We start from the raw sequence: 14,390 nt of genomic DNA, 5'->3' as shown, positions 1-14,390 counted from the left end.
CCGGAGCCTGTGCTCCGCAACGGGAGAGGCCACAGCAGTGAGAGGCCCGCGTACCGCAAAAAAACCAAACCAAACCAAACCAAAACAACTCTAAATGGTAGGTATCTATTTTAAAAGAGAGAAAGCTATAGCTCAGAAAGGTTAGGGAACTTGCTAAAGGCCGCATATCTAGTAGGTAGTGGATGTGGGATTTAAATTAGATCTGACTTCAAATCCTTTGATCATTCTACTATATTTACAGCCCCTCCCCCATGATCCAAGAATCATTATCAATTTTTCTCCTTCTCTTACATCCACTATCCAATCCATCAGTAAATTCTTTTAGTTCTACCTTCAACTAGCCTCCCAGCTTTCATTCTTGCCCCTCTTGAGTCTATATTTTAAAGGAGGGGACAGAGTAAACTTTTAAAGACAAAATTCAGATTACATCTTTCCCGTGCAGAAAACATTCAACGTCTTCACACTTGGACTGATGTGCGTTAGTCAAAACAATTTCTTATCTATTACTCCTCAAATAAACCAAGCTCACTCCTGTCTCAGGGCTTCTGCACCAGCTTTTCCCTCTTTTCCCAGATATTTGTATAGCTCACTCATATGTTTACTTATAACTGAAATAGTTTTTATTTGTAATTACAAATATAAAACCTCTTGCAATATTAAAACAGAAAATAATACAGTTAGAGGAAGTCACATTTTAAAAGCTAATAATTGAGTAAAATACAGACAGAGAAAAGAAAGTAAATGGAAACCTACGAATTCTAGAAGACACTACTGAACACTTTAAATATAAGATCTAAAGGCACTTATTATTAGATATATTTTCACTTAAAACAGGTAGCCCCCCCCTTTATTTTTATTATTACTAGCAGCAATATTCTTATAAGCTACGATTAGGTTTGCTACATGGTATAAAAATGGAATGAAGAGAGAATTTAAAACGAGAAAGGAGGAGGGTATGGTGAAAGGAAGAGAGAAAAATGAAGTAGAATAGGCAACAGGAAAGGGGAAGAAAAAAATGGCAAACCACCATTTGGGAATGTTTACAAGTCAGCTTTTTAACCTGGAGAATTCTCCTCTACAAATATAATTAGAAATATACACATACATATCACATTTAGATAAAAGTAAAATGAACCAAATAATTCCATAATAAGAGGAAGTAGAGTTTTACAAAGAGAAGGAGAGGGGAGGATGATCAGAGGCCTTACAGAGCACATGAGATTGAAGCTAAGGTTAGAATGTGAGGGACAGCCACGTGAAGGGCAGGGAAAGGCCAAGGGTGGAGAGGTTCGGGGAGAAGGAAAAGAATTGCAAAGACCTGAGGCAGAAGAGTATAGCATTTTGAAGAACTGCAAAGAGACCAGGTCTGAGAGTGAATCGCAGGGAGAGAATGTGGCTAGAGTAGATGCAGAAGGTAGTCCTGTGCTAAATTATGCAGGTTCCTGCAGGTCACATCAAAAAGGCACAAGGTCTTTAAAAGTATAAACAGGAGTGACGCAATCAAGTCATTTTTAAGATCACTCTGAGGAGTTGAGAATAAACTGGAGGGGACAGGAGTAAAAGCAGTGAGAACATTCCATAGGAGTCATTCCCAAAGGGCTGAGTTCCTTTCCACTTCTTTTTTCACCTATTCCTACTTCATATCCAACTTACTTAAATCCCCTCCCTAACCTATGCCCCAGATTTCACCAACTAACAAAGAATAGGGTAAGGAAACTGTAGCCTTTTGACTCTCTGTGCACTGGATTTCATTGACTTACTGCCAAATAAACAATGCTTATGAATATACGTAATTTAAAAATTAGCCAAGCAAGTCTTTCACCAGCTACACACCTAGAATAAAACAAACACACACACAGAACCACTCACCAACTCCTCAAAATGTTTTTAACTGACCTTAAAATTTGGAGAAAAGTATCGGTTGGCCTTGTCTTTATTTGCTTTGTCGAGATCATTTTTTGTTAAAGTGAGTACTAGATATTCCTTGTCATTATCTGCACGCTCTATACTGCAAATACTATCAATTTCTTGATCACATAGACTTCCATTTTCTACTTTTTCTGAGGTTTCCTCTGGTCCTGGTATGAAGAATGTATTTACCCAAAAGTGAAACATTTTGTCCTAAGAAAAAAAAAGAAAACAGACATAAATTTTTTTTTAAAAAAGACAATGTTACTTATATTCAACATTTGCTCTAAGTAGTGAACAAATTATGCCATGTGTCATTAATATCCTGAATAAAGGTAAACACAAAGACTAATACTGGGCAATCTGTGGGTTATCTGTTGCATCTAATTCACATAGGATTTTTCCTTTAATTCAAATCTAGACCAAAAATATAATTCCACAAGCTCTAAAATAAACTTACTTTAATACTTTAAGTAAAATATTTCCTTTTCTAGTCTAACACTAGCTTTTAAAAGTGTTGAGTTTATATGTATATATTTAAAAACCCAGAAATGGATTTAATTTTGTTTCAACAAGCTATTACAAAATTTACTTTACCAAGAGTTCTTAAAATGTCACTACAACTTCCCAAGGAAGCAAGGCAGATACATTTTTACTTCTACAGCAATACAAATATTAAGTGGCTCCAGTTTCTTGCATGACAATGTATGTTTGAAATTTTTCATAATACAATATGGGGGGGTAAGAACTTCAACTTTTTGTTGTTATAAAATGCCTATTTTTAAAAAAATCACTTATTAACTAATAATGAGGTATTGTAAATCAAAAACCACCAACATTACTTCAAACCTTTCTTGACCATTACTTCAAACCTTTCTTTCTTTCTTTCTTTCTTTTTTTTTTTGTGGTATGCAGGCCTCTCACTGTTGTGGCCTCTCCCGTTGCGGAGCACAGGCTCTGGAGGTGCAGACTGAGCGGCCATGGCTCACGGGCCCAGCCGCTCCACGGCATGTGGGAACTTCCCGGACTGGGGCACGAACCCACGTCCCCTGCATCGGCAGGCGGACTCTCAACCACTGCGCCACCAGGGAAGCCCCTCAAACCTTTCTTGACCAACATAGAAAATGTTCTCTTAATTAGTGGAACTGGCCTGTATACATTATTTGACAATTAATGATGTACAACCCCATGACACCTTATCTGGTGCCTTAAACTGCCATTTAAATCTTTTATTTTAATTTATCTTCAAGTTTATTTTCCCAGGAAGATGGTAAGACCCTTAAGTAACTTGTGTCTTAAATGTCTTTGTATCTTTTAACAGTACCTAGCATAGCAATTTTATATGTGGTAGCCTTTGAAAATATTGTTAATTTCAATCATTTTAGCAAAGTTACTGAGTTAGTAATAACTAGACACATATTTTACTTAGAGTCAGAAGAAAATAAGCTAGTAGAATTTAAATTTCAAAAAATGTAGATTCTGCTAATGTACTGATTATGGTAAAACTGTTCTTGTTTAAATCAGAACAAACATTTGTAACAGGCAAGGAAAATCACATAAAATGGAAATAAATGTAAAGTAATTCAAGATACACAAATTATTATAAATATTTAACTTAATCTTCAATTTTACATGTGTTAATATAATGTACAGGTGATAAGAACTAGAAGAATAAGAATTAGTACACTCCTAAACATAGAGGGAAAGTGATACAGGTGCCTATTTTTAAAAGCAAAACATAAAATCTTGTGTGTACCAGTCTTACAGTGAATAGAAGGAAAAAACTTACTTACCTTAATTTTAAAACATTTGTTAACACTTCTTGGATTATTGAAAAATATATTTTCAAAGTTACTGAGATATACTTAACTTTTATTTATACAGAACATGTAGGAAATGGGTTTCTGGTGAAAAAAAATCAGTTTTACATTTTGTGATTTTCCAGCTACCTGGATTCTGGATAAAGGAAATTATACTTCTTTTGACAAGTCAAAATAGAGGTTAAAACTTTTGTAGTAAATGAAGCTTCCTCTTATTTTCTCTCAAAAAAAAAAAAAAGCTAAAATTCAGGAAAATGAAATCAATCCTATTACAGAGACTGTCTAAAGATTAGCAATACACTATCTGGTATGTTTAAGGAGGCAGTAACAATATACACAGCTAATGTTTTTGTTCATTACTACCTAAAAATTTTGCACCTTAGGTTCACCTTAAATGTTCACACTTAATATTTTAAACCAACACAGTTTGTTTTAAAATGAGCCCCTGCATTCTCTAAATATAGCTCAGTGAGATGCAAACCTCACTAACTTTCTAAACCTGCATATTTAAATAATACCACACTTTTTTCATTCTTTATTACTTCCTCTTCATATTTATTTCTCTCCTAACTAAAAATCAAAATACTCAGTAAATTTGAGGAAGCTAAATATAAAATGACCCAGTCTCAAGAAACATTAACCAAAATGGGGGAAAAGTGGTTTGTGTCATTACACAAGACCACAAAACAGATTTTATTTATACATACAGACCAAATTTTTTTTTCAAACTCATGGTCCCATGTTAACTTCTCAGTAATTAATCATCCCTTCTAAAAGGACTGTAACTGATTGAATGGGATATGTATGCAATCTTTAATACTTTTATAAAATTTATATGCATAACCTAAGTTAAGGGAAATTCATCTCAAATTATAATGCCACATGGCCGTTTCCTTCTAATAGGACTATTTACCATTAATAATGGCTCACCGATGCCATAGTAAGAAAAGCATGTGCAGATCTAATAGAAAATAATTCATGATTCATTAGATGTCAGTCATAAAATACATCTTTTAGTCTCTCCTTACAGAAATGACTTCTGCCTAACTAAATGCTTTAAGCAAAAGATCTGAGGTTACTATTCAAGGTATGGCTATTCTGGATATTTTTCCCAATAAAAGTAAAGTGCAAACCTTTTTTAGCATCTTGTTCTGTTTGTGGAAGAACTCTACTTTGATGTCACCACACACAGGCAACGGCTGAGGGAACTCAAAGTACATGAACTTGTCTTCCCGTCGTGTGGGTCCTGAATTGGAGGAATATATCTTCACCTTTAGCTGGCAGACCACAAACTGAGGATCTGCGTGGTCAAATACATAACTAGTATCACTTCACAGGAAATACCTTTAACTGTCAAACTGTCAAAAGCTATTTTGATGATTAATATCAGCAATATACACAAAGTAGTAATTCTGCATCTTTAACCCCTGATCTAAAACAAATCAGTGGATAGAAAATAATAAATAGATAGCTAAATAAATAAATAAATACATAAATAAAACAAATCAGCAGAAATAAACTAGGGCAAAGTAAAATCAATACAAGGTTTTCCCTAATTTGAGCCTTCAACATAAGGTTCTATTACTGGTATTAAAGTCAATTCTATTTCATAAATAGTAAGTACCAAGACTGGACTTCTAGCACTGTACAATAATATCAAAATTTCAACATTACAATAAATGAACTGCATAAAAAGTAACTTTTAAAACAAGTACTTGCTGCAGTATTTTAAAGTCTCTACCACGGAATAAAAACCACAAAATACCAATCATTACATATTTACAAGAAGAGAATATAATCTATAACAAAGTTATAATATATTCCATAAGCACAAGCTTCAATATTTATAAAAATTTAAACCATAATTAATTTTACTTATAACTCATATTTTATTTTTAAAGGTATATAAAGCCACCACCACAAGAAACAGGAGGAAAGAGATTTGAAATGTCTGCAAAGAAATGCAACAGACATCAAGTACAAATTACAGCACAACCCCCCTTTCTCCAAAATACACTCCATTTTCATTAACAAGTACTTTGGCTTTGACCCATGTGTGTTTTAAAATAACTGGTAAAATATGACCTCTCAAGATGTATCATGTTTATATTAGCAACGCAACTAAAAGGCAGGTAAGTGTGAACAGGCAAGGATTATGTTTTTTATTTTTAAAAATCTACACATAAATACATTTATACCTAATGACATTAATGACAGAATTTAAAGTCATGAACATTAAGATCCTAGGACTTTAAAAACTTTAAGTTACCTAAATAATTTGACAAAGGATAATTTATTTGTAGTACACCAAGTTCAAAAACAAGAGTTCATTAGAAAAAAAAGTGATTAACCTGAGGAGGTAAGAAGTGGGTCTTGAAGTTTCAAAACATACCAAGATAATCAAGAAATAAAAACATAAGCTTGCGTAAAGTGCATGAGAAATACATATATATAGACATAAATTTCTCAGCACCAAACGCATCATCCTTAAAGACAAAAAAAAGAAGTATCACATTCTTTATCAATGTGACCAACAACTGAGGACAAGGCAAAAAGCTTATTCAGGCTAAAATTTTCCAGTGTAATAAACACCTGCTGGCTCATCTATATAATACCTAAAGAGGTATCATCAATCACATAATAAATAGTAGGCTTCATAAAAGCATGAGGGATTATTCCAATATGGATTCATGAGACATTTATCATGACAAAAAGGAACTCTAAAAAAGGGAAACATTACACTAACAACCTGTCAATAATTTTCACTTCCTTGACTAAAGATTCAAAGTACAAGGAGCTATTTTACAAGACTTTATTTGATACTGAAAATTTCACTGGGAAGCCTAGTTTGAAGAAGCAAATAAACAAGGTATGATTTCAAAGCTGTGATAAAAATCAACCAGGAGGGAAATGCCTTGCAATCTTATTAATTCAAACTCCACTAATTCAGAATCTGATAATCCTGATCTTAGGACTTTAAAAAGCAAATTAACTGTGTAAGTCAGATTTCAATTAAACTACATCTAAAATGTGTACCTTCAAGAACTTTAGAATTATATATACAATTGATAATCTAATTAGAAATTAATTTTTTGAGGAAATATCTAAGCAACAGTAAGCTAAAACATTTTAATAAAAGTAAGTAGAAAATATTTCTTCAAATCACTAAAGAAAATAATTTTCTTTACAGTATGAATTTCACATTTTAGATAGATAAGACCAAACTTAACAGTTGTCCAACATTCGTATGGTTCTTTTGACTTCTAAGACACAACTCTGAGATATATATCTCTGATATGATCGACTGTGTTCTAAAAAGAAGAAATGAAGAGGCTGATACGTAGCAGACAAAAATTACAATTAAATTTTCTTGGATATATGCATATTGATATAGTATGAGAGAAAAATCACACTGGTCATCTTTTATTAACTTTTTCAACCCTTTCAGATACACAGAAGATAGTAACCTTTCCTTTATTTAGAAACATTAAGACAATACTCAAATAAGAAAATGGCTGTTAACCCCTGACAACTTTGCAGAAGATACTTTATTTTCACATGGTCTGTTTTCTTCACTGATTCCTCTTCCTCCTCCTGAACCCACACTGTTACAAATCCTATTTGTCTCAGCCCTCACCCTGTTTTCCTCTGAACCTTCCCATCTTCTAGCCCCACGCCAAATTTACATGAAAGGCTTAACTGCTATGTCTCTTTCCTAATGCTTCTCAAAATATCAGGTATATCTCTCACCTAAGTTCAAATCCATACTTTCAAGTACCCACTAAATATCTTCATGTAAATAGCTCACCTTTACCTGATTTACAACATGTTTAAAACCAAAATATCAACATTCATGTCTCCAAGTGTCAATTAGATTCCCTTTTCTGTCTTCCCTTTTCTGTGAATTATTCACCTGACCAGAATAAAATCTCCGACAAAATATTTAGATATAAATGGCAAAAGAAAAACTAATCACATCTCATTTGATTGCCCAAGCAAAGCACATCTGGCTTAAAGCAAGTCATATAACTGCTTTCCTTTCCACCATTTTTCTCCCTCTTGCAATCACTACCTTCTACAAAACTATACCTAAATACAGCTTACTAAGCCTCTAGTATGACCACTGACACCATAGTATTTATCAAATCAAGTCCGATATGCCCATTTGGAGTCCTCCAACAGTCAGCCACACATTCCGTTCCTATTCTATTCTCCATCTCTATATTTCTTGTCCAGCTCATTTCCTTCTGCTGTGCTTCAATTCAAGCTATTTCCTATTGCCTGTAATACTTTCTTTGGTTTTAAGGCCAAACTAAACTGTATGCTTTCTCAAATGTTCAATAAAGAGCTGGACTTCCTTCATGAAACTATTTGACAATCCCTGCAAACTTGATTTTTCTAAATATACCATTTATGATTTATACATACAACCTCCCATTAGTTATATATTACTTATACTACAGCTTTACTACATAGTATTAAATCATAGTGCATAAACAGAGAACCAGCAAATTGGTAAAGATTAAAAAGATTGCAGTAGTAAGTTGAGAAGTTTAAATGTAATACACTGAGAGATCCAACACACACACACACACACACACACACACACACCATTTAAATGTAGAGCAGAACTGAGAGATGTTTGCTAGAGAGACCAATGTGAAAAAAAAATTATAGTAGATAAGATTATTCTCTCTCCCTTATTATTTCTCTAATATTTTATACCTTACCATTTGGCTCTTACAGTGATATCTAATACTATAGGAAGAGCGTGAGCTTTTTTATTTTCTTCCTTTTCCCTTCTCCATTATACATCTAAAGTTCCTGTGCCAATCATCTCTGATAGCCTAGTACCTTGTACTCTGGAGTTTTAAAAATTGTACTGAGATGACAAAAGCATCAGTGAGGTCTCTTAGAAGCCTTTCATATGCTGTGTTAATAGATCTGTGGTCTCTGATAAAGTTATTTGCCCTAAGAATACAGAAAAGATCTAATGAAGGTGATCACACCTATCTGACAAAGATAAACAACATCAAGAAATTAATTCCCTAGGTATAAATTAAGGTCAGAAAAATTTTAATTACATAAATATTGTCAAGAAGCAAACTTTAAGCTAAAAACTGAAACCATCAACAAATTGCAGAATATCACTGAAATATTATTAGAGGTATTAGAAAAAGTAATACAGTGGTATCTTACCTAGAAACTACAAAATTGTATTCTGAATAAATAAAACACAGTTCTTAAACATGAAAACATGACTGATCACTTCCAAGGTAGAAACTAATATAAAAAACTCTGTAACAGAAAAAAGCAGCAACAGTCTGGTCTTTTACAGGGCTGAACAATACTTCCTTCCATGTGTTCTCCCTTGACTACCTGCTTTGGGTCAAAGTATTAAGGTTCCTATCAGTTTAGCTAAGAACTCTGGCGAATGGCAGAGAAGCAGAACGGGACCAGGGTGACTGAGGTAGGCTTACAGACGTTAGGGTAAGAGAGAAATAAATTAGAGACAGACATCAATGACATGATCCTTATTTACTACTTTTCTAGGAAGTTTCAGATTTCAAAATATCTTCATATTGTTGATGAGCAAAGACAAAGAGAGGTAGATGATGTGCCCTCGGTTATATAGCACATTAAGGACAAATCTAGCACTGGAACTCCGATCTAAATCCAGGTTTTCTCTAATACTCCACACACACTGAATCTACCCTATTCATTCAATATACTTCAGCTTGTTGCCATCTCTTATCATCGTTTTCTTTTTCTTTTTCTTGTCCCTATCACCATTACTATTAATATCTAGTCTTACTAAGATATCAAGGAATTGGTCCTTGCCCTAACACCGGTAAAGGGATGAACCCCAATGCTACTCTCATGCTGATGGGACAGGTTATTTTAGTCATCTAGTCAGAATATAGGCTGCATTTGGTAGCTGCAGCACAGAATATTTCTTTCATAAATATAATTTGGCTTCAAAGACATTAAAACCCAATGGTCTAAAAAAAAAAAAAAAAAAAAAAAAAACCCAATGGTCTTAGCTTCCACAGCCCAATGTGCTGAACAACTGAGCTAATTAATTAGTTTGGATACTTAAGAAATATACAAACCTGCATAAATTTTAAGTGTGGTAAATTTCTTTTTAGACTTTCATATAAACTTCTAGCTATGTTAAGAAAAGTGTTCCAGTACATCAAAGGATGAGAATTTAGAGCACTTACTGCAAGTTCCGCCACTGAACATTGGAATAGTTTCAAACATCATCTTGTGAAACAACAATGCCACTGGTCTATAATCCAGATGATTCTTTAACAGGTAGCTATAATAATATACATAGCGCCTCTGACTGGGAATAGTTACTCCCTGGTGGACAGAAAAAAAAAAGAAAAGCCAAATTCAAAAGAAAAGTTCCATTATAGTTATTTCACTAAATCGTTATGGTAACTGGGTTGTATCCATTGAAGAACATATATACATTAGAAATTTGACCTTAAATGATTTAATACTTAAATCCAGCTCAGTAATAGAGTAAATCAAAGCAACATCAATATAAAGGAAACATCAGAATAACTTTTCTCCCTTAAAATACAATTATCATAACACCCCCATCTATTCAATGGTCACAACAATCTCTGACCCATGTACCCAATAAGCAAAGGCCACTGCATATCCAAAATAACTGTCAAAGGCCTCTGCTCTACAGCTGTGCTCTTTACACGTAGGGTTCCCCACAAGCATGTATAGATTCTTATTCAACACAGAATTCCTCAAAAACTTGGATACCTATTTTCCAGGCAAAAGCATATCAGAATCAGCAAGTCAGATAAAGGCATATTGCCTTTAGGAGGCAGAAATAGCAGCAGCAAAAAGTGATGCTGGCTTTAGAACCCAACAAAAACAAGAGTATGCAGTTGACATAAATGTATGCAATAGTTTGACAACAAAGGTACTTAGAGATGTCCCTGAGCTACATACACCTCTTTGCATGTAACCAGGGAAATACATAATGTTTTAGAAAAGTTAAGTATTACAGTGCTAAAAATATATACAATTCATGTGGTGTTTAAATGGGGACCCTGACTTATCTCAAAAAAAAAAAAATCTACTGTGTGCAGCAATGCACTCACTAATGATGCTGAATAAGTGAGGTATTAGGGAACTTATCTAAGGTTTCTTTTCCTATTACATGATATGACTTCAGAATAATTTAAGCATTTAACTTAGAATTTGCAATATTTCTCTTTTGGATGTTATATTGGCATATAAATATGCCAGTGTGTTAAAAACTCTGGACATAAAAACTTTTCTTTCCCCAATGAAAAGTAGAAAGTACATTTACGTGAACTTAAAGAAAAGCATGTTGAATGGCAGGTATATAGGTATTTGTTTCAGTATTCTTGGTTCTTTTTTTAAAGGTCAGCATGATTTTATTACAATTTTAAAAGTACATAAAATGCCAAATAATGGATAAAAGCCATTTCATGGGCTTTCCTGGTGGCGCAGTGGTTGAGAGTCCGCCTGCCGATGCAGGGGACACGGGTTCGTGCCCCGGTCCGGGAGGATCCCGCATGCTGTGGAGTGGCTGGGCCTGTGAGCCATGGTCGCTGGGCCTGCACTTCCGGAGCCTGTGCTCCGCAACGGGAGAGGCCACAGCAGTGAGAGGCCCACGTACCGCAAAAAAAAGAAAAAAAGCCATTTCTAATCAGGACTAATGATCTAAGATTTTGGCTATAGTACAAAAAGCATATAATCAGAAGACTTGGATTTGAATGTTGACAGTCAAAACACAAACTTTGTTTCTGCAGGAAAATGAAGACAATACCATCTTCACAGGATTCTCATGAGGATTAAACACTAAACGCAATTAGACAAAAGCATGCTAAAACAACAGAATGTTACAGAAATCTGAATCAGCAGTTTGAGAAATTCTACCTACATTTAAGGTATAATTTTGGAATTGCTGGAGTTTTAGTTCTACATATTTTTTTAAAGAAATGGCAATAAAACAGTGTTGCTTTGAATAGCTGCTACAAACACTAATGCTAAAAATTATCATTAAAGTTTAAAAAGTGTTTAAACTTAAAATTATTTTTTATACATTATTTAATGCCATTTCAGCAAAAAACTTATTCATATGTATCAAGATAAAATACAGAACTGCAAAGCAGGTTGGGGGAAACAGCAGACAGAAGATGGGTGGGTGGGAGGGAATCTTTTTTGAACCATGTGTATTTATAATCTAGTCTAAAAATTAAAATTAAATAAGATTTTAAAAATTAAATCAATGGAAGTCTACTAGATGACCAAGCTGTCAAGTTATTTATTGGGGTTTAGTGGAATGATAGATGATATTTTTTCTCTTTATCTCCATTCTTGGTGTAAGTTTGCATGAAATAATTAAAAGGTTGTCAAAACTTTAATTTTACTCAAGTAGCAAGTGACTGGTAGCGTATCTATAATGCAAGTGTTTATACACCCAGTTAATCCTTAACAGAAAGGCAAATGTGTAGAGAAACAGTGTTATGAATCTGTAAGTTCTCACCAGCAGATTAATAATTAATGTGTAAATACAAGATGAATCAAAATTATTGACACAATTCAAAGAAAAATGGTGAAAAACATAATTGTAAATTTATTATTTTACTATCAAATTATGCATAATTAGTCTTCTGTACCTTAACTTTGCAATCCTTACCTACCTGTTAGCTTACCGGCACCTCAAATTCAATGTGTCCAAATTAACAGAAATTAAAAAGTTGGGGAGAAATCAAAAGCTTTACAGACAAGCAAAAGCTGAAAGAATTCAGCACCACCAAGCCAGTTTTACAGTTTTATATTAGATCTTGATATCTTGTAATGAATAAACTCTTGTTTTGTTTTCCTTAAAAAAAAAAAAAAATTTGGAAGGCCCAAATGTGTATGGACCATAGCCCTTAATGTGTTGTCCTCACTCTGTTCTCATCTCTTACAGCCATCATGCACACTTACTAAAATTTAATTAACAATACAATGTATTGTACAGAATACACTATAATCTAGGATTCGAAATAAAATGAGTAAAACTTCCACACTAAGTTGACAATGTGATTTGTAACACTTCAAATATATTTCCTGAATGCATACACTGAAAACAATGATTCATGTGCATGTTTTACATACAGCATCTTGAATATTAAGATTAAATTTAAATATATATCTTTTTAAAAATCTGAGGAATGAACTTTTTACTGATTTTCAAAAATTCTACATATCTGAAAAGAGGGCTGACCTTTAAAGCTCTTGAAGATTAAAAATTACTACATTTTCAAATTTTCCATTATTTCAGTTAAATTAAGACTAATAAAAATCAATTCTATTCTTGAATCAAGAATTTTTAATCTAAACTGATCTATAACTATATCCCCCAAATATAGTTCTATTCTCTACCACTAATTATTCTCCTTTTCCTACTCTAACCGTGAAGAAAAATACTTATATTCTTAACTTTTTTCCTGAAGTAAAACTTTCAAAACATTCTAATTTTAGCTAAACTTAGCATTCTTCAGATTGACTTAGCATCATGTTCCTGGCCATCTTCTCAAAAGGCAGCCATTGCTTCTTCAATTCCCTTATATTCACAGACCAGGAGGATATTTGGTGTTCCTCCCACTATTCCTTCCAATCCACTTTTCCACTGTCTTTACTCAGTCTCACCTATTCCAAATCTGTATCATTCAATAACTCTTTCTTCTGTTATGCACTTATTAACACTTGACTATAATGATTTCAGCATTTTAAAACCTCTCTTTCTGTCCTGTCCCAAATATCATCCTCAAAGAACTAAGTTCCCATTTTACAGGGAACCCTGAGGTCACCCGATGTGAGCACCCTCAAAATTATTTTCTCTCGTCTTAAAATCTTTTTAGGGGCTTCCCTGGTGGCGTAGTGGTTGAGAGTCTGCCTGCTAATGCAGGGGACACGGGTTCGAGCCCTGGTCTGGGAAGATCCCACATGCCGTGGAGCGACTAGGCCCGTGAGCCACAACTACTGAGCCTGCGCGTCTGGAGCCTGTGCTCCGCAAGAGAGGCCGCCATAGTGAGAGGCCCGCGCACTGCGATGAAGAGTGGCCCCAGCTTGCCACAACTAGAGAAAGCCCTCGCACAGAAACGAAGACCCAATACAGCAAAAATAAAATAAATTAATTAATAAACTCCTACCCCCAACATCTTAAAAAAAAGAAATCTTTTTAGTCCTGATATTTTCTAACAGTGTCTCTTCATGTTCACATTGGTTCCATTTTTGCAAGTGTTCTATTAATTTTCTCCTCTCTGGCTTTTGCCTTTATTCTCTCCACCTGTCTCCTCCTAATGAAAAAGCTCAGGTAACGCTTATCCTTTATCCAAAACAAGCAAACAATTCTAAGACCAAAGACCCACACTCTCCCCAAAATCTTGTATCTCTTTCAAACTATCATCTTCTCTCTATATATAAACTCTTGAGAAGCCTCTACTCCTTAACTCTTGGAAATCTGTTATTATGAGGCTGATTTCTTAATGGTCATTAGTTCTTAATGGTCATTAATGGTCATTTGCTACTGTTTTCTTATTATCATCGTGGCTCATTTTTTAGCTGCCATTTTGAAAACTCCCTGTTCCTTCCATAGGATACACTCTCTAAAGG

General features: G+C 34.1%; 1 protein-coding gene across 2 annotated transcripts in view; it reads right to left on the bottom strand.

The window, feature by feature from the left end:
- Positions 1–14,390, bottom strand: part of PTEN (phosphatase and tensin homolog) — a 91,734-nt gene that overhangs the window by 5,849 nt on the left and 71,495 nt on the right. For both annotated transcript variants that reach the window (XM_027111936.1, XM_027111934.1), the window contains 3 exons: positions 9,953–10,094; positions 4,862–5,028; positions 1,897–2,121 (listed from right to left, as the gene is read on the bottom strand). In XM_027111936.1, coding sequence (XP_026967737.1) covers positions 1,897–2,121; positions 4,862–5,028; positions 9,953–10,094 — 534 coding nt within the window. The remainder of the gene's footprint in view (positions 1–1,896; positions 2,122–4,861; positions 5,029–9,952; positions 10,095–14,390) is intronic.

Source organism: Aethalodelphis obliquidens, unplaced genomic scaffold (assembly GCF_003676395.1).
Source record: "Aethalodelphis obliquidens isolate GAN/ISIS:26980383/991018 unplaced genomic scaffold, ASM367639v1 scaffold11, whole genome shotgun sequence".
In the NCBI taxonomy this organism is placed as follows: domain Eukaryota; kingdom Metazoa; phylum Chordata; class Mammalia; order Artiodactyla; family Delphinidae; genus Aethalodelphis; species Aethalodelphis obliquidens.
This window is presented reverse-complemented; position numbering and strand designations above follow the sequence as displayed.